We start from the raw sequence: 21,069 nt of genomic DNA on the forward strand, positions 1-21,069 counted from the left end.
CCTTTCTGTGGTTAGAACACACACAGACAAATGATTGTAAACACGCGTGCACAAACATCCATGTGCAGCTACTGTATGGGAAACACTGAGAGTATACACTTATAACAAAGGATGAAGTTCATGTCCGTCAAACTCCAGAACAGACGCACAAAAAAAGAAATCATAAAAGAACTCCATAAGTCTCATGCAGATATCTCCATGAGTCATGCACATATCTCAAAAGAAAAAGCTATTGTATGACTATTACTGTTTCTTTCATGGTGTTTTTTAATTATTTTATATCTTGACAGACCCGTTCTTGGATGGAAAAGAGTTGCATGAAGATTCATAAATAATTGGCAGAATATTTGTCTCTATTTTTGACAACCAAAGAGTTTGACAATGATATTCAAATGTCGCCTTGCTGCGCAAGATGTTCTTCTCACACTGAATTTAAATTTGCATCACACTAAGATATTTTGCGTCATCTCTCTGCTCAGAGACAAAGATTATCTTTACAAATTAAACATTGGCTCAATAACATTTTAATAATCTCTTCAATGAATGCTTAGCTAGTATAAGACAGTATGTAAGATATTATTTGGCATATGTAACTGTATTGTAATGAGGAGGACAGGCTCCTCCAGCTTAGTCTGCTTCCATCAAGGATTTTTCTCCATCAAAGGGATAAATCCATCACCATGGATTAATTTTTTGTTTTAATGATATCTACATACCTTAAATGAAGAAAGCAGCTTTTAAAATGGTGTTTTACTTAAATTGCAGTAAACACATATAAAGGTATATCTTATGTAAATTCGCAGCTGAGGTGAAATGCAATGCCTCATTTTGTTCAGAAGTCATATTTAAAATATTTTTTATACATTTAGGAGAGCTGTTGCATCACAAACCTCACAGGCTGAGGCTATAAAGCATTTATCAGTTAAAAATCCACTAAAACGATCCCACTTGTGTATGTTCATTTGAGCAGTAACATGTGGCAGAAGCAGCAGCATCTCCAGACGTCTGTCATATGCGCGTCACCGTTATTTTGGACACTCTGGATGGATAGCACGAGGACGCGCCAGATCTATTCTTGATTCCATAGAGGATTAAATATATATCTCAGACAAAAGTCTAACTGTTTAAGAAGGATATCGCATTAAGTTAATCATGGCTGGTCTTCAGAGTGACTCAAACGTAACGCGTAATTTCACGAATCAGTTCGTGCAGCCGGCGTGGCGTGTCGCGGTCTGGTCGGTCGCGTACAGCTCCGTGCTCGCGGTCGCCGTGTTCGGGAACATCATCGTTATTTGGATCATTTTGGCCCATAAACGGATGCGCACCGTTACCAACTATTTCTTGCTCAACCTGGCGTTCTCCGACGCCTCGATGGCCGCCTTTAACACGCTCATCAACTTCATTTACGCCACGCACGGAGAGTGGTACTTTGGAGAGGTGTACTGCAAGTTCCACAACTTCTTTCCCGTGACCGCCGTGTTTGCCAGCATTTACTCCATGACAGCGATTGCAGTCGACAGGTAATACTGTTTATGATCAATTATAACATTCTGTTCAGGGTTCATCATTCACACAAACATTAAGCTGAGGTAATTGCTTCAGGGTTCCCATGGAAATTGTGATTTCCAGAAGACACGGAAATTAATAGAATCTTTAAAAAGTAATAGAGATCGTCTACAGTTCCAAAAGTGATGGGTTGCCGTAGAAGAACCGTTTTTGGTTTCCTGAAGAATATTTCAGGGAACAGTTCTTAAAAGATTTTTATTTTATTTATTTTCTTAGTGTGAAGAACATTTCAATATTTGTTCAATATTCAATGTTTTTCCACTGTATAGAACCTTTTGTGGAATGAAAATACAGATGTTAAAGGTTCTTCATGCACATTTTCCAGACTGTTCTTTCTATGTTTATTCAGGTCTCTTCTAGCATTTTGTTGAAAATATGAACAAAAAATAATCTGAGAACTATTGAATACTAGCCTTCAGGTCCGATCAATCTGTACAAAAAACAAAAACGAAATAATTGAATTTACAACATAGAATTACATTAAAAGTGTTCAAATGTTTGTGGGAGAGAGATTGGGATGATGTTGAGTGTAACAAAACTGGAAACATTTAATGCTTGAAAGTGCTCTTAAAAGTCTTAAAGTGAGCTTTTTATTAGATACAATTATTTAGCAAATCTCAGCATTATTTACAATAGAAATAATCAATATATCGTTTATGATACCATGTTTTTAAATGTTTGATATTTTGTATGAATATAAAAAAGGTATAAACCATCCTCTGTAAAATGGCAATCAAATCAGTTACATGTCAATTGCTATTGTGGTAGATTACAATGATTGGATATTTAATTGTATTTATACTCATTTATATGTATATTTATTACTGGCCCATGCATTTCCCCTGACATCACCCTGCTTTTTGTTAGTATTTTTTTAAAGGAATTCGTATCAAGTAATCATTAAAGACTATAAAAAGTCATGGGAAGAAGGTAGCCTATGTGAGAACAGCACAAAGAGAGGAACGGGCTTTTAAGGACCACCAGCGCAGGCTTCTTTCTTCCTCTTTCTTCCTCTTCCACCTGTTCATTTACAGAATAATGCAGAGTTGGTATAATAATGTAACATTGTGCAATCAACATTCATAGCATCCAGTTAGTCATGAATGCATCTAATGAGATGAGAGGAGATCTTTGATACTGATCTGCATTATACAGAGCATTGGGGGGCTTTTCCTTCATTAAAAGCTTACAAGCTCAGTCTGTGGCTATGTGAGCCAGAGAACATCAGTTCATCCTAACTCTATGTAATCTTTCATCATGCGCGAGTGTTCATGTCCATATGCCTGCTCGCCTTTTCATTCCTATTATCAAAAGGTTATCCTTTAGATAGGGTGGAATTAAAATAGTTTTTAATAATGCATTTCATTTTTCAATATGAATTACCCATAAATGTCATCAACATACAAGACTATATTAATTATTGGGAATGCCACCTACCGACATTTGTGTTTAATTTATGCATGTTCCATTATATTTTCAAAATATTCGCTCATAGTGGAAGTGCTTTTTTATTAGAGATAATGCTCTAATTTACTCCAGAGTTCATTATGATGAAGTCAGACAGCATGAAGCTGGCTTATTGTGCATTATATTTTTTTTGTCCATTTTAAGTTTAAAGTCAGGATGAAATGGAAGTTTCACTAGACTTTTCTTCCCTTTTTGTGACCTATATCCGAGTGAAACGGATTCTTGAAGAAAACATGTAGGGTGGGACCTGATTTTGTCCATGTGGGAATTGATTGGATGGTTCTGGTTTGCTATTGGTGGATCTCATGTGAGTGACAGGTTGCCCCGCCCTCACACCAGTTAACGCATCATCAGAGAAGAGAAGACGCTGCAAGAGGGATGGGAGGTTACTTTAATTACAGATCATTAAAAAAAAAAAAAAAAGAATTGTCCATTTTTATTTCATGGTGACTTTAAGGCAAGAAACCTGGTGTAGGGTTACTGATTCTTTCCCAGTTGATTGCTTAAGAATAGCAAAAATGATATTAGTTTTCTCAAATCTTATGTTTAGAAATGCAAATGATGGATTATCTAAGTAAACGTGCACTCATTTGCTTAAATTTCCAGGACATAAATCTTGGTTAAAAAGCCAGGTTCAAAATTCTTGTCACTTTATGTTGACGTATTACATATTTGCATATCTCTTTTCATCACTAAGGTTAGACTCCATATTGAATTTAACACAGATGAAAATGAGGCTGTGAGGGATAGATGTACAATCTTAACAATGGCACGCACTGTACAGCCAGTTACAGCCAGAAAAAAATCACCTTGTTTTTAGGAATAAAATGCTATGTAAATCAGGCAAATGATATATGAACAAACCCCTCTGTAAAAACCGTCGGAATACAGATAGTAATAAATCTGGTGTAAGTGCTGCTGAAGTGGAGATTTCTGACTGAGGAAAAAACTCATTTTGAGAAACATGTATTGTAATTGAAATGAAGCAACAACAAAAAAAGTGCTTTATTAGTTTGAAAAGCAAAATAGACCAAAATCTCCAAATTGACCGAAAACGTTTTTCTTTGTGCAGGTACATGGCCATAATTCACCCTCTGAAGCCTCGTCTGTCAGCTACCGCTACTAAAGTGGTGATTCTCTGTATTTGGGCCCTGGCGGTGATTTTGGCTTTCCCGCTGTGTTTCTACTCCACCACGAGAACTATGCCCCGCAGAACCGTCTGCTTCGTTGCCTGGCCGAGACCCTCTGAGGATTCGTTCATGTAAGAGATTCATTTGTTCCAAACAAAAGTTCCAAGTCAGTCACTAATAAGGTCGATTTCACTCAGGATTCTCGACAGCAAGATGATATTTTGGCAATGCCGGATTGGCTTTTTTTCTGCTTGATTGTAATTTCTGTACAGCCTGCGCATCTCAGGCTCTGCTTTCACTCCTCAAATATTGGTAATGCTCTCTCTGGCTTTACATTTCCTGCTATCCTTACACTAAGTACCATCTGGCAGTGAGGCGAGAAACACTGAAAACCAAACACTTTACCTATTTACCAGTGGCCAAATGGTGTGTGAGAAGCGTAAACAGTCATTCCGACTCACAATCTAAATTTATTGTCTAAATATCCAACCCTGGGCATTTGTACTTGGTTTTATCATTTGGCGAGCTCCATAAAAGCCACTTGTTTTTCACAACGGCTTCCTCTCCTCTCACCTGTGCAGGTATCATATCATAGTAACGGTGCTGGTGTACATGCTGCCCCTAGTGGTGATGGGTATCACCTACACTATAGTCGGGGTGACACTTTGGGGAGGAGAGATTCCTGGAGATTCATCGGACAATTATGTTGGACAACTGCGTGCTAAAAGGAAGGTAAGAAGGTCTGAGTTTGGAACTGCTTGCATTGTGGTAGAAGATCAAAACTGTATAGTTCCTCATTTCCCCATTCCCTCTTGTCTTTCCAAACCTTTATCGCTTTATTTCTTCTGCAGAACATAAAAAATAAACATATTTTGAAGAATGTCATTACAGTGTAACATAAACACTTTATTTTGATGCTCACCCAACAGACATTCTACTGACTATAAGTAACTTTGCAACTACGTCAATTCAATATGCTAACCCAAACCAGTCTACTACAGTCTACTAATACTTTAATGAGAGTTAGTTGACATGTAGTTGCAAAGTTACTTAGGCCTATAGTTAGTAGAATGTCTAAAGTGTTACCAAAATGAGTAAATATAGCTTTTAATGTTGTTTATATGTCTATATGATGTTTTTAATATGCTTTTAGACAAACCATGTGTAAATTCATAAGTCGACACCATTGCAGAGTATTTTCTCCTTAAAACTGCAGTCGGCAAGTCTGGCAGATTGAGTGGATTTAGCCAAAATTTTGAATGTTTACAACTCTCATGCCCCTCCCCCACTACCAACGAGCACCCGCCCATCGTCAGTGCGTGTGTACCTGATTTTCTGTGAACGTGTCCGTCTCTTCAGCATCGATCAACACCATGGACTCGGAGGTAGGCTGCCCTGGCTAATCTATCCATAGATAGCAATAACCGAGGAATTGGAAGCTTGTTAGTAGATTTTCTCTCCGCCATCACGCTTCATACAATCTTCAAGCGAACTTCAGGCGTGTCGTGTGCATGTGATATTGTAACGTGCGCATGACATGTGGACTAAATAAATCCTTATCTTGAGCAAAATAAGCAAGCTGACATTCAGTACAACCTCTGTCTTTTATTTAGAATACATACAAATGTAATTTACGTCTTTTAGTTTGTTAAGAGATTTAAAGAACCGTTTTTGAAGACTGCGCATGTGCGAACGTGCCCTACTATGTAAGAACGAGCCAATGATTTAATCTGGTACATAAAGCAAAATAACTGAGAAAAATGAGAAATAGTCCTCAGATGTCATATCTGTAATTAAATAGCAAAACATCTAGCGTTAATTCGATCTTGAACAGATTCATTAAAAGAAGTTATTACTCCACCACGTGCGTGACGTCATAAACTAACGTGGTTGAACGACCACTTTGCGACAATACGGTTTCGGGAAACAGTCGTGACTAGCTAGTTGATTTCTTCAACGATGCATCGTACTATGGTAGTTAAGCAGCGAGTTACGTCGTTGTTGGGGAAACACACCCCTGATCAACATGTGATCGTCAACGAGTGGATCTCTGAACTGGTGCGAGTGAGTGGAGGTGGGGCTCATTTGCATATTCATAGAACCGCGTACACTAAATGAGGCAAGGGTGTAGAGTTTCATTCAAGCTATTTTAAGGCATGACTAATTTTTTTTCAAGGAAAAAACTTACAAATATGTAATTTTGATGATTGACTACAGGGGGACATTAAGTCTTTTAAAATCTTTCAAAGTGAAAGTATTCGTGAGATGGAGATGGAAAGTTACGCTACACTGCATGTTAGAAAGTGAAAGTGAAAGTGACACGTGATGGCCAAGTATGGTAACCCATACTTGGAATTTGACCTCTGCATTTAACCCATCTAAGTTAATGCACACACATTAGGAGCAGAGTAGTGAGTAGTTAACACACACACACTGCAAACGTGGATACACACCCAGAGCAGCGGGCAGCCTTTGTGTGGCGCCCGGGGAGCAATTAGGGGTTAGGTGCCTTGCTCAAGGGCACCTCAGTCATTTCCCACCGGTTCTGGAATCGAACCAGCAACCTTGGGTTACCAGCCCAACTCCCTAACCACTAGGCCATGACTGCCCCATAAAACCATAGAACCGAATGATTTCTCTCTTATATGATCCCTCTGTCCTCGGTAGGATTGTCAAAATGAGGTGACTAAAGGATAGTGTTTAGGAAATGAACCCATGCATTTGTAAATCATAGAAATGAATCTATGTATTTATTGTTACCTGTATGGAGCATATCTCACTGTATTGTTATATCCATTTGAGATTTTTCGACAGATTAAGGTCATGTCTGGTTTATCTCTCCGGTCAGCTCTGAGCTTTTCGTGAGCCGGCGCGTTCAGACACACGCTTGCACACGTGGAACAATCACAGGTCTCCCTCTCAGGGATGATTCTAGGACAAGTCATCTCTTATTGTGCACAAATGGTTCGAATTAATGACTGTGATCATTCTATGTAATCCAGTACTTTTGTTTCTGATGCAGAGATTACGGAAACATTTCAAATATAACCATAGGATTATGCTGGATTAAAGCACTTGTTTACTCACCTTTACTCACAATCGCTTCCCAAACCCCATTCATTCCTGTGAAGAACACTCTGATTGGCTGCAATGTAATGGAAAGGATTCCAGTAGGTTTCACAGCAGGGATGTGCACAGGGGGGTTGCTCAGGTTGCCCAGGCAACTGCCCATATGCCCTTCTCGACTCACGTTGCCCTTCCGAGAAAAAAAAAAAAAAAAAAAATTCGTATCGTACAATGGATGCAGAATTTCACGTAGGCCTAGATAAAAAAAAAATGTTTTCGCAAAGCCTCATTCACTTCCATTCGGGCACCGAAAGTGAAAGTCAGTAGGGGAAGGGCAAACTCTGTTTAAGTGGCTGCAGCGCTGCACGCGACCGGTGTAGCAGCTGATTCTGTTCCCTACCGGAATTCCTGTTCCCTTTATGCAATCATACTACAAATCATGCGTAGTTGCCCAGTTACCATACGTACCATCAGAACTGATACGAGCAAGAAGCACAACTGAATGTACGGGAAGCCAAAAGGTTAAAAAAGGATTGTATTTTTTCCAGAAATTTAAGCGTTTTGTTTTTTGTTTTTTTTTAAGCGAGTTTTTCCCTATTTTTTACAGTCTATGGTTTTTCCCCATCTGTCAATTCAATCCAGATTATTTCTTTTCAAATTTAAAATAATAATAATAATAAAAAAACAATAAACAATAATATGAGGAACTCTTTTTCTCATGTGTATTTTGGTGACATTTAACATATTGTTAATACATTTTGTATACTGTTTACAAAGTTGTATATCATAAACCTGTCATCTCTGACGTTTTGCAATCTTTATAAATATTAATAAGACCATAATATGAGGCATTGAGTTTGGACATAAACACGGTCAGATAAGGCAATTTGTATGGGCAAAATTCAACTGAATATATTCAGACATAATACAAAAAACTATGAACAAGTGCGAGATTAATTTAAAAAAAAAATTTGGGGGGGGGGGGGGGGGGGGGGGGGATTCAGTTCAGAGCAACTGCCCCTCAAAATTCCTGTGCACGTCCCTGTTTCACAGGGTGTGTGAACTGTTTCTCAGACTCTCGATGGGGAAAAAAAAGTACAACATTTTCACAGATTATGAGCAATTTCTATATTTCTTCCATAAAAGGAAATGGACAGTTTTTATTTAGTAATGCCCTAGCAACCCTCTAGAAACCACCCGAAACACATTAGATACTATCAATGTACAACCACTCAAAACACCCTGGAAATCTCTAGTGAACGCATGTACGGTCATTGCCGGAAGGAAGCCAGTGCTTGTAGTTTATAAAGTTTTTGCACACAAAAACCCATCGTTTCACTTCAGAAGGCATTTCACGAGTTCACCCTTACATCAATTAAACAGAGTAAAGATTATGCGTATTTGGCGTGCTGTCCGGGGGAGGGCACCGAGCTCGGTAATTTTGCCCGAACCCAGAGTACTCCCCCGTTGTTGTAAGAGTATTTAGGACTAGAAGTGAGGAGAGGGATGGGGTGGTGGAGGGATGCTGTTAAACTGTCAATGAACGGAGGTAAGTTTGCAGTATATATATACACCTCTTACCTCGTTGATTGGGTTGATTAACAGAGTGTGTTCCACTCGTGTCTAATTAGGTTTGATTGTCTGAATGTGCTCCACATGTGTTTAATTAGGTTTAATTATCTGAACGTGCTCCTCCCGAACTTTGTTAATAAAACATAATTTATTAACTCAATAAAGTGTAACCATTTTTTTCATAATTGTTTTTGATTAACCAAGCAAAACCGCAGAAAGTGGTTACAAATGGGGAAAAAGATTCAAGTGACCTGAAGATGTAGATGAAGACAGAATTTTCTATATGAAGAAAATAATCAACAGAAGATGTGACTCACATGTGACAAATTTGCACTTATGATAAATGCATCAGTTTTTACGAAAGTTAGATCTAATCCAGGGTACTCTGTACTTTTTAGCTTTCCCTTTTGCAGAATGTCGTGAATGGTGAGAAAATCAGCATGATTCACAATGAGTAGAAAACTAGCTGTAGCCTCCTGACAGGTCATGTTCACCTGCCCTCCTGAAAGACATTGTGCTTTCACGCTGATTGAAGACCATTTATTCTCTTCCCTTGAAACCTTAAAAAACTTGTGTCTATCTGGCATAAAAAAGACAAGTTCTCTTGACACTTCTGCCGTCGTGTCCGCTGGCCGGTTTACGTCACACCTAACCTTTCTCTGCTTTGTGTAACTGTCAGTCAGAAATGATTCGCAAGGCTCCACTGCATCCCATTACTCATTAAACTACAGTGGGGTCTTTTCAGGGTACAAGACTCTTGTTGCTTTTTTACAGACAAGGTGCAAATGAACGTGTTCATTGATTGATGACGGACGGCGTTTCTTTGTCTTTTCCAACAGGTTTTTGTCAAATTATGCGCAAATTAATGAGACGATGTAAGCGGCTTTTCAAAGTTTGTCGTGAGCAGAGGAACTTGGAGAATGAAGGACGTTTGTATGTTGTTTTCAAAAGCGATGAATAAGTGGCTGGAAGATTTTACCATTAATGATGGAGGTGCCAGTTTAGGTGATTTGGTTTTAAAAAACAAAGGGGAAAGATATGAATTGCAGGCAGCCAAGGGCAAGTGTTTGATGCAGTCCAAACCTTCAGCCGAGAGCCTGAGATCGTTGTTCTCCGTTATGTTGTTTAGTCTCAGCCTCAGACTGACCATCTAATGCGTATTACACATAAATCCTCAAGCACTATCTAAAATGTCCTAATTTGATTGGCTAGTACTGCGATACCTCTGATTATAGTCCCGCTGAAAACAAAGTTCGGTGAACAGGTTGATGAATGAACTCTGATCACTGAATTTGTAAAAGCCATCAAATCTTTGAAAGATATTAGCAAATAAATTAGATATGGCTTATTCTGATGCTACCATTCAAAAGTTGGGGGTCCATAAGAAAATGAATACTTTTAATCTAATTTAACAAAAGTCAAAGTAAAGACATTTATAATGTTACAATAGAATTCAGTTTCAAATAAATACTGCTCTATTCATCAAAGAATCCTGAAAGAAAGTATCACGGTTTCCACAAAAATATGAAGCAGCACAACTGTTTACAAGATTGATGATAATAATCAGAAATGTTTTTTTTTAGCATCAAATCATCATATTAGAATGATTTCTGAAGGATCATGTGACACTGAAGACTGGAGTAATGATGCTGAAGATTCAGCTTTGATCACAGGAATAAGTGACATCTTAAAACATATTCAAATAGAAAACAGTTATTTAAAATTGTAATAATATTTCACAATATTGCTGTTTTTGTCCATCAAAATACCACTTTGGTGGCATTTACAATACATAATGCAAAATGTGCAATTATGTACTGCTTTTCAGCACACTGCAATTTCCTCCTGCTCTTTCGTGATTAAAAACTACCACGGCTCTAAATGAAACTTTCTTTACTCACACCCGCCTGATGACTTTCAGTGTGGTGCCAAATCACTATCAATCACATTTCCCAAAGTCATTCATTATCTGTTTCCAGGTTGGAGTTTTTGTTCACTGAACGATAGCAGCAGATGCTTAGAGTCGTAGACTGAGATCTTACGAGCTGAGCCGTGACTTTCCCTGATGTTGTTTTGTTCCAGCAAGAAGCCAAAAAACCTCATGTTTGCATGCATATGCTTCGTGTTGTGACTTTAGATGATCATTTGCTCTCTCCACAGGTGGTGAAGATGATGATCGTGGTGGTGGTGACCTTTGCCCTCTGCTGGTTGCCCTATCACATCTATTTCATTGTGACGGGCCTAAACAAGCGTCTGAACAAGTGGAAGTCCATCCAGCAGGTCTATCTGTCTGTGTTGTGGTTGGCCATGAGCTCCACCATGTACAACCCGATTATTTACTGCTGTCTGAATGGCAGGTAATGAAACATATACAAAACACACAGTCAGGGTGCAAAATTTACTTTTTGTCACATCTACCAATGGAGAAAATTGAGAAAGAATTCTGACCAAAGGCTTCTCACCTGCCATATAAATATATGTTGCATTCTTTTTATTTGAAAATAAGAAAGATTATATATATTATTATTATTTTTAATTAAGAACTGTCTATATATATATATATAGACATACACTGCCGTTCAAAAGTTTGGGATCAGTAAGAATGTTTTTAAAAGAAGTCTCTTGCGCTCACCAAGGCTGCATTTATTTGATAAAAAAAAAAAAAAAAAACAGTAATATTGTTCAATATTATGACAATTTAAAATAACTGTTTTGTATTTGTATATTTGTTGATGATATGATGCTCAAAAAACATTTTCTATTATTATCAGTGTTGAAAACAGTTGTGTACATTTTTTCTGGATTCTTTGAAGAATAGAAAGTTCTATTTCATTTATTTGAAAATATAATCTTTACTTTATATAATGTCTTTACTGTAACTTTTGATCAATTTGATGCATCCTTGCTGAATAAAAGTAATGATTTCTTTGATATTTCTCCCCCAAAAAAGTCTTACTGACCCCAACCTTTTGAACGGTAGTGCATAATGTTACAAAAGCTTTCTATTTCAGATAAATGCTGTTCTTTTGAATTTCTTTCTATTCATCAATGAATCTTTAAATAAAATAAAAAAAATACACAACTGTTTTCAACATTAATAATAATCATAAATGTTTCAAATCATCATATTAGAGTGATTTCTGAAGGATCATGTGACACTGAAGACTGGAAATTCAGCTTTGATCACAGGAATAAATTACGTTTCACAACATATTCAAATAGAAAACTTATTTTAAATTGTAATAATATCTCACAATATTACTGTTTTTCTTTTCTTTTTAATCAAATAAATGCAGTCTTGGTGAGCAGAAGAGACAAAAGATCTTACCGATCCCAAACTTTTGAACAGCAGTGTATATATGCAGAGGGGTTGGACAATGAAACGGAAACACCTAGTGTTAGACCACAATCATTCATTAGTATGGTGTAGGACCTCCTTTTGCGGCAATACAGCATCAGTACGTCTTCGGGAATAACAGATACAGCTATTTTACAGCGGCCAGAGGGATTTGAGCCATTCCTCTTCCTCTTCCAGAACAGTGTCCAGGTCACTATGTGATGCTGGTGGAGGAAAACGTTTCCTGACTCGCTCCTCAAAAACACCTCAGTAATATTTAGATTGGGTGACTGTGCAGGACATGAGAAATGTTCAACTTCACTTTCATGTTCATCAAACAACCGTTCTATCACAAGTCTTGCTGTGTGTTTTGGTGTATTATCATGCTGAAACACGGCACCCCCTTCAGGGCACAATGTTTGAACCATTAGGTGCACATAGTCCTCCAGATTTGTTCGGTAGACCTTGACAGTGACACGTCCATCAAGCACAGTAGGGAATGCCATGATATTACAGCCCAAACCATCTGATCCACCCTGTGCTTCACTCTGAGCACACAAATCTCCCACGGATGTGGGAAAGACAGTGAAGGTGGACTCAATACATGTTTCACAATGCACACAGCCCAAGATTAGCACTGTTGGCACCAATAAAACCGACATTTGGAATTGACACGCGTGAACAAAGTTCTGGTTATAGCAGCCTAACCATGAATGTTGACTCTGTGGAGCTCCGGACGAACAGTTTGGAGGAAACACGAGAGTTGAGGTACGCATTTAATTTTGCAGTGAGTTTGGGCAGCGGTGGTTTTATGTTTTTTGGATGAAATCCGGGTTAAGACAGCTTCCTCTTGCGTATGACAGTCACTCCCGTTGGATGTGGTCCGTCATACTTGTTTGTATGCTGACATTACTCTGGATACCAGAGCTCTCGATACACCCCAAAGACTTGCTGTCCTGGTCACAGATGAGCCGGAGAAACGCTCACCAACAATTTTCCCTTTTTTGAACTCTGATATATCTCCCATTATATGTAATGTACAACCGTGCTATTGCTCTGCTAATTCAACCTTTACGCTCTGCTCTTACTGATGCGATGTGAAATCTGTGAAGATTGGCCACTAAATCAACACTATATTGGCCTGTGTTTCAGTTTCATTGTCCACATAAATAGATAGATATATAATGAAATAATAATAATTTAATATTTATTTGTAATAATATATTTTATATATTTACTGTGTATATATATATATGTATATATATATATACTGTATATATATATATACACACACAATTAATTTATTATAGATATAAATATTTTTTTAGAGGCTGAAAATATTATGAAGCAATTATTTTAATATTATTAATGGAAAATTATTTCAATGAGTAAATCATTTTTTCCAAACCTCCAGGTTTAGAGCCGGCTTCAAAAGGGCCTTCAGATGGTGTCCCTTCATCCATGTATCAAGCTACGATGAGCTGGAGCTCCGTCCCACCCGTCTCCATCCACGTAACCAGAGCAGCATGTGCACCCTGTCCCGGGTCGACACCAGCGTCCACGGAGACGACCCCCGCCACAGCAACCGAAAGAGCACCAAGTCCCAGTGTCAGGTCGAGGTCAGAGACCAAAACACAGCAGCTACTAAACTCTGTCTTCACAGAGAGCCAGTGTTTGCAAGCGAGCAGCTCAGCTGAAGGTGCTCCATTATTACACTCATGCTTCTAATCATCTGCAGTGTGATGAAGCAATACTGCCTCCAAGTGGAGAATTTGGAACATTATCAGTGTAGTTTAGCGTACTACTCAGTGCATGCTGCCTAGTATATACTGCATACTGCCTTCTCATTTTTTAAATAGAACATAGTACATTATGCAATTATAAGCATTTATTACACGGCTTGGTTGAATTCTAATGTAGAATGCTGTCTGTTATTTCTTGATAACAGACCGCTGTGAAGTATAACACACCGTTGCCATGAAAAACAGAGCGTTGCTATGGACGCAGGATTCTAACCGTAGAGACGGAACGGATTATTTTCTTTAGCGGAAGCAATACAATCGTTTTTAAATCAATAAACTCCTTTTTAAATCAATATTTTGTGTCAAATTATTGATTTATTTGGTAGGTAGCCATGTAATAAGCGGGATAATGTAGAGCGAGGCGGTTGTTATAGCGAATACAACCCCTTCAGGCTGATTCAAGACCCCGACGCGAATGTCGGGGTTGTATTTGCTATAACAACCGCCTCGCTCTACATTATCCCTTACTTAAAACATGACAAACATAAAAAGATTAAATTCAATCGGTATATCATATAGCCTAATGCGATCGTGTCCTTTCAGAAAATTTGGACTAAACCTAAATGTTTTTTTTTAAGCTCTTTATGAACTTTTTGAAGCGTCAAAGTTGTAGTTGCGTAGCCTGTCAATGGAGAGACAGAAATCTCTCAGATTTCATTCAAAAGTTCTTCATTTGTGCCCCGAAGATGAACGAAAGTCTAACGGGTTTGGAACTACACGAGGGCGAGTAAATGATGACAGAATTTTCCTTTTTGGGTGAACTAACCTTTTAATAATACATGCATATAGAAATGTAATATTGTGCATACTAAACATAGCCAGCACTTTTCCCTCTGTATTGAAGTGTATCTCAGTCTGAACTGAGAGACTGATTTCAAGTGCAACTGAATGTAAAACATAATAGCACATTTGAGCCAACAAACTTTGAGCCAGGTTATGAAGCAATGTCAGAAAATAAGTGAAATGACTTTAAATAATGTGTATAACATATGCTGGATCCACTTAGCGACAGAAATAATGGAATTTATTTGTGAATTTCGTAAAACCATTCTCACATACATTGGTGCACAAAACTCTGCCCATGTTTTGTGAATAAGGTCCAAAGTAAATAACACACTACAATAACTTGACCATGTCAGATTGTGTTGTACAATTTTTGTCTTGTTCACATTTGATATATAATGTGTGCTATAGTGTGCTATTTACTATGTACTGTTTAATGATTTGTATAGTAAGTAATGTGCAAAGTTACATTTTTGTTAGGCTACCTAAATGACAGTATAGTCATAAAAAAATGAATATGAAATGCTTTCACATTTATATGCTAATTATGTTTGTTTTTAGTGGGTTTTTTAGCTTTTACTCATGCTTTGTTGTAATGATTTGATCTAAACTAAAGATAGCCTGTAGCCTATGTGAAACACGAATAATGTTGGTACTGTGATCACATTGTTGAGTGTTGAATGTGAACAACAAAAGATTTATTAAAGTGAACAGAAATTATGACAACATTCTTTGGTAGAATCATGTTCTGTGAGAAACGCAATATTTTTTTCATAATATTGACGGCTGATTTGAAGCCTCACATTTTTGTTAAGTAAAAATTAATGTATTTGCAGTATGAACAATGAAGAGGTGTGTTATCTGTAGATCCTTTTTTTTTTTTTTTTTTTTGCCTCATGCATCCATGCATTGCTCGTGAACGGTAGCTGGACCGTGCTAAATTGAATTATTGCTAAGCTTGGTGTTGGTCAAGTTAAAGTCACGTGTCTGCCTTGGAATATGTTGGAATCAAAAATGCATTCCGTTTCATTTTCGTTAAATTACTGCAATCGAATATTCACCTATTTTGAAAACGGCTACATGAACAAAATACTATCTTTTCTCATTTTTTTTATATATAAATCCACTTGAATAGCCTGTATAACGCATGTTGTTTTAATTATGTGTAGGTCAGTGCAACCACTAGAGGGCGCCATTGCTTGTATTCTTAGTTAAATGAGGAATGTGTGCTGGTGAAAGCCAATTGGAGGTTAAAAAACATTTCAGGACACATTGTTCCCGCCGCAGCTTAAATCTACCGTCAGGAAATTGTGTATTTTGAATTTTAAAGGAAACGTTAATTTCCTTCTTTAAACTCTATAACCATAGGCTACAGCAATCCGCGACAGATGAGAAATACAAAGTTATTTTGTCTTTTTTTCTCCAAGAGGAGAATAGTTGAAGGAGAGAATAGTTCAATTCAGTATTAAATAAGTTATTTTCATAGAAATGCATAATGTTAGACATGCGATTGCAACATTTATTCTCACATCCCTTATTTAGTATGATGTAAAGAGCCTCTTTCACATGACTTCCTGTTTATCCCCTGGACATCCTTATATCTCCCTTCGTATTCCCTGTTGAGTGAACCACAGCCCAGACATTGGCGTATGTGCCAGTAAAAAAGACAAAAAAGCAACAACAACAAAAAGTAGAATTTTTGTAGAAGATGTTTGTTTTGTTTGATCCTTCACGATCAAATGCTTGTAACTGCCTTCATTGAAGATTTGGTGGAGGTTATCTAGGTAAAGTGGAAGCTATTAATTTACTAGTTTGGGTCTCTCACGTGTGCACGCGCACTGTATCACCTTATTATACGTATCCATCCATCCAAACACAGCTCACATATAATGCAGCGTCATACTGTCTGCTCACACACACCGTCTGAAAGGTTATCGATGTATGTGTATTTTTGGTCTCATCTCATTCAGCTTCAAGGTCTCAGCAAGGTCAGTCGTAATGTTCTCATGAGTCAACAGCTCCCTCAGATCAACAATGCCAGGTCACAGGATCAGGACGTTTTGTTTGTCTTGTGCTTGTGAAAAGGTGTCCTAGACGTTATAAAAAATATATAATAATATCCAAGGCTCTTATTTAGGGGTACAACAATATATCGTGGCTCAATACATCGCAATTAATAAAAAAAAATGCAACAATATCTTGGATAGTGAGTAACCATATGTATTGGTTATAGGTCACCCAATATGAAAAAATGTGAGAAAAAATTCACGTTTACAGAGTTTTAGTGTCCGTACTACATTAAAGGGATACTCCACTTTTTTGGGAAATAGGCTCATTTTACAACTCCCCCAGAGTTAAACAGTTGAGTTTTACCGTTTTCGAATCCATTCAGCCGATCTCCGGGTCTGGCGGTACCACTTTTAGCATAGCTTAGCATAGATCATTGAATCGGACAGGACCATTAGCATCTCTCTCAAAAAAATGACCAAAGAGTTTTGATATTTTTCCTATTTAAAACTTGACTCTTCTAGTTATACACGGTCTTACATCGTGTACTAAGACCGACGGAAAATGTAAAGTTGCGATTTTCTAGGCTGATATGGCTAGGAACTATACTCTTATTCCTGCGTAATAATCAAGAAACTTTGCTGCCATACCATGGGTGCAGCAGGCGTAATGATATGACGCAGCGCCTGAAAATAGGTCTAATAGGTTAGACAAACATAGTCCCGGTCACGTTGGAAGTTAGCGAGCTGGGGACTATTTTCAGGCGCTGCGTCATATCATTACGCCTGCTGGACTCATGGTACGGCAGCAAAGTTTCTTGATTATTACGCAGGAATGAGAGTATAGTTCCTAGCCATATCAGCCTAGAAAATCGCAACTTTTTATTTTCCGTCGGTCTTAGTACACGATGTAACTACAGAAGAGTCAAGTTTTAAATAGGAAAAATATCTAAACTCTTTGGTCATTTTTTTGAGAGAGATGCTAATGGTCCTGTCCGATTCAATGATCTATGCTAAGCTATGCTAAAAGTGGTACCACCAGACCCGGAGTTCGGCTGAATGGATTCGAAAACGGTAAGACTCAACTGTTTAACTCTGGGGGAGTTGTAAAATGAGCCTATTTCCAAAAAAAGTGGAGTATCCCTTTAAACTACTATATAATGTTATCTTATCTTATGTTACCAGTAAAAAGTGGCCTATGCATTATTTTAAATATATCTAGTCAATGCAAGCATATTCGTCTAAAATAATTCTGTATTTTAAGCTTTAGAATCATTCTGGTGTCGCCATTGTCCTTTGCATTGGGTTACCAACATCAAGTCCAATACCAAATTTTTCTATTTTAATGCAAAAGTACATTTTTTGTTAACATTTTACCGTATGTCTTGTAGTCCCGCAATAATAGCGTATCATGAGTTCGGTATCGTGATATATATCGAACCGTGACTTGAGGGTATCGTTACACCCCGACTCTTATGTGAACGCTGCATTCTGTCTCTGTGCTGGAAACTCTTCACAATGTTAGGTGTAAGACTCTTACATATTCATTTATTCAGATCATTTATCATAAATGTCATATTATTATAACAGTAAACACTGTCATATCTGTTAAAAAAAAGATAATAAAAATCAAATATACAGACACTTAAGCTCACTAGCCTATGTTTTGAACGTACTGAACACATTTCTGACCAAGCTCATCTCTGTACTATTGTCTCTTGATCACCAACTGCATATTTCACAAGTTGATTATAATTATTGTTTTCAATAAGTTAAGCCTTAAGAGACCCACATTGTGTTGAGAAAAACTGTACTGAGACAATAGCTGATAGCTGGCTTGTATAACAAAAAGCCTTTGAGAACTTATATTACATCTCAGCTGGAGTTTGGCAAACCCACGGGAGACTCGGTTTTATGGTCTGATCAGCCCAAAACTGAACTTCTGAGCCTCACTTCTATGATATCTAATCTAATAGAGCATATGACTGTAAAAACACTCATGCAATAGCGCTGACAGCATCATGCTTTGGGGATTTTTCTCTGAAGAAGGAAAAAGTACAAAACGTACTGCAAAAAACTCCCTGAAGAGAACATGCTTTAGTCTGCATGATCACTGGAGATGGGAAGAGGATTTGTATTCAGTTCACAACAGGCCAATGACCAGAGAGCAGTGACAGTGGAGGGGCTGAAACCCAAAAAGATGAATGTCCTAAAGCGTGACTCAGTCAAATTCCAGACGTAATTCAACAAGTCTGTGGAATTACATAAAAATTGCAGATCCCAGTCCTGGAAGAAAATGCTGGAATGGAATGGGCAAAAATTCCAATGTCAAGATGTGCAATTCTGATAAAGACTTGAGCGAGGAAAATTAAACTACTGCCAAAGGTCGTACCCACTCCTGGGATTCCTATTTCATAGTTGCAACCTTTGACTATTTACCACATGTTAAATGTTAGTATGACTACATGTTTGACTTGTTTGACATGTTTGAAAACCCACAAAACAGATGGTGAACTTTGCTGCGTTAAAAAAAACATGTACACGAGGCAATCAAAGGTTCAAGCGAGAATGTATGTTCAGTGATGTTTGTCTGGTTTGAGCAACGCACAGATCGAAACGAAGGTGATCAGATTCACGTGAATTGATGCTTACACATAGATTCCATCGAAAAATCTCACGTGGAATTTTGGGAACCACACATACATGAATCATTGGTTTCCCAAAATGCCAGGTGATATACAGTAGTCAACATTTGAAGTGGATCAAAAAAGTTCATCAAAGTTGTCCTAAGACAAGAACGGGTATTGTTCAAAATTCATGTATAACTTTGATGAAAGGTTTTTAACCACTTCAATACTGTATATTGGACATAAAAGATTTAGTTTGCTTATATTTTCCAATTAAACCCATAAAGACGGCATAAAATCAGGAGTTTTGTGGCTTTTAGAATCCAATATTTACAGTACTTTTTGGTGAAAATCAATCTACGAATGCATATTAGGTTTGGTTTAGAGAAAGTATTTTAACAACACTTCGCAAGATTCTTGATAAATGAATGCTATATAGTTCAGACAAAATTGCACGAATAATAGCCCATTATTGAGATACAAGATAACATTCTTATTCATAAATCAAAAGCAATGCTGACGACTGCCTTACTGTATCTCTCTCTAAACAATAAGTTGGTCTGTGCTTGCGGTCAGCACTTTTTCCGCCCCTGTCGAGGGGCCCTAAACGGCACGTCCTGCTTCAAAACCCGCACTGATTATCTTCACAAAAAGCCGAGCGGGACAATCACACGTGTGGTGAGCGGCGCATGACAGGGTGTTCTCCACAGCTGTTTCCCCTATGAATGTGCCCCTCTGTCTGACACCAGCTGCTAGGCTTTCAGCACAGAGACCAGGCACACATGTCATGAACAGGCTATCAGACTCACTTCTGTCGCAGTTTGCTGAAGTCATTGTTTGGAAATCACTTTCTGTTATCATCTTAACCTATATGAAATATGGCTATGTGGTGCAGGTATAAGTGATAATGTGGTGTTAGACTTAGACTTAGACTTCCTTTATTAATCCCGAGGGGAAATTAAGTTAAGTTATAAGGGGAAATTAAGTTATGAGCTAAAATGATCACTGCATGGCAGGTTGCACAAGACTTATCAAACCGTGTTATTATTGATCTTTGTGCATAATAGTATTCTCTTAATTAATTTGTATTGGTATAAAATATGCACATGATAAAAATATGGTACATACAGGCCAGATTAAACGAATACAAATAAACCAACCTAACCTGAGCAATAAGGTATGGTACCATATCTCAACATGAAATAAGTCATCGGTCATTCTCATTATTTATTTGGCTTTATGTTAACATTAGGTTTTTTTTTTTTTTTTTTTTTTTTTTTTTAAGAAAGCACAAGCACATAATGGTACATTTACACAACAATGATGTGTTAAAAATTAAAAAGTCTTCCCTTTGCTTTTTTCATGTACAGACGACAACATTGTCAAAACGATCCCGTTCACACAGATCTTCGAAAACGACTTAAAACGCTGTATTATTCATGCCAGTAGATGGCGATGTCACTTTGTAAAAAAACCACTATGCGCCTATAGACTGAACACGGTTCTCACAAATTCACGTTTTTGTAGTTTACATAGAGACGATAACGGTATCGTTTCCAAAAACTTGCACTTTGAAACCGGTTCTCAAAAGTTTGCATATTCAGGCCCCCAAAACGCCGTTGTCGTGTAAATGAACGGCCAAAACAAATAAAACGTTTTACTTTTTTTTGTGTTGAAAACAGTGTTTTGTAAACGGCCCCTTAAAATATATAA

The 21,069-nt window shown here is 37.6% G+C and overlaps 1 protein-coding gene across 1 annotated transcript; it reads left to right on the forward strand.

Moving 5' to 3' along the window:
- Window positions 1-976: 976 nt before the first annotated feature.
- Window positions 977-15,447, forward strand: tacr3l (tachykinin receptor 3-like). Its single transcript, XM_084401681.1, has 5 exons — window positions 977-1,520; window positions 4,106-4,294; window positions 4,745-4,895; window positions 10,962-11,158; window positions 13,553-15,447. The coding sequence occupies exons 1-5, from the start codon at window positions 1,153-1,155 to the stop codon at window positions 13,833-13,835; spliced, it is 1,188 nt and encodes a 395-aa protein (XP_084257807.1). The 5' UTR covers window positions 977-1,152; the 3' UTR covers window positions 13,836-15,447.
- Window positions 15,448-21,069: the final 5,622 nt, after the last annotated feature.

Source organism: Rutilus rutilus (assembly GCF_951802725.1).
Source record: "Rutilus rutilus genome assembly, chromosome: 2".
In the NCBI taxonomy this organism is placed as follows: Eukaryota; Metazoa; Chordata; class Actinopteri; order Cypriniformes; family Leuciscidae; genus Rutilus; species Rutilus rutilus.

Bases quoted from the DNA above. Each gene is read 5' to 3' on its own strand.
- tacr3l (XM_084401681.1), top strand. From the start codon at position 1,153: ATGGCTGGTCTTCAGAGTGACTCAAACGTAACGCGTAATTTCACGAAT. The intron at 1,521-4,105 runs GTAATACTGTTT...TTCTTTGTGCAG, and splicing joins ACAGCGATTGCAGTCGACAG to GTACATGGCCATAATTCACC. The intron at 4,295-4,744 runs GTAAGAGATTCA...TCACCTGTGCAG, and splicing joins CCCTCTGAGGATTCGTTCAT to GTATCATATCATAGTAACGG.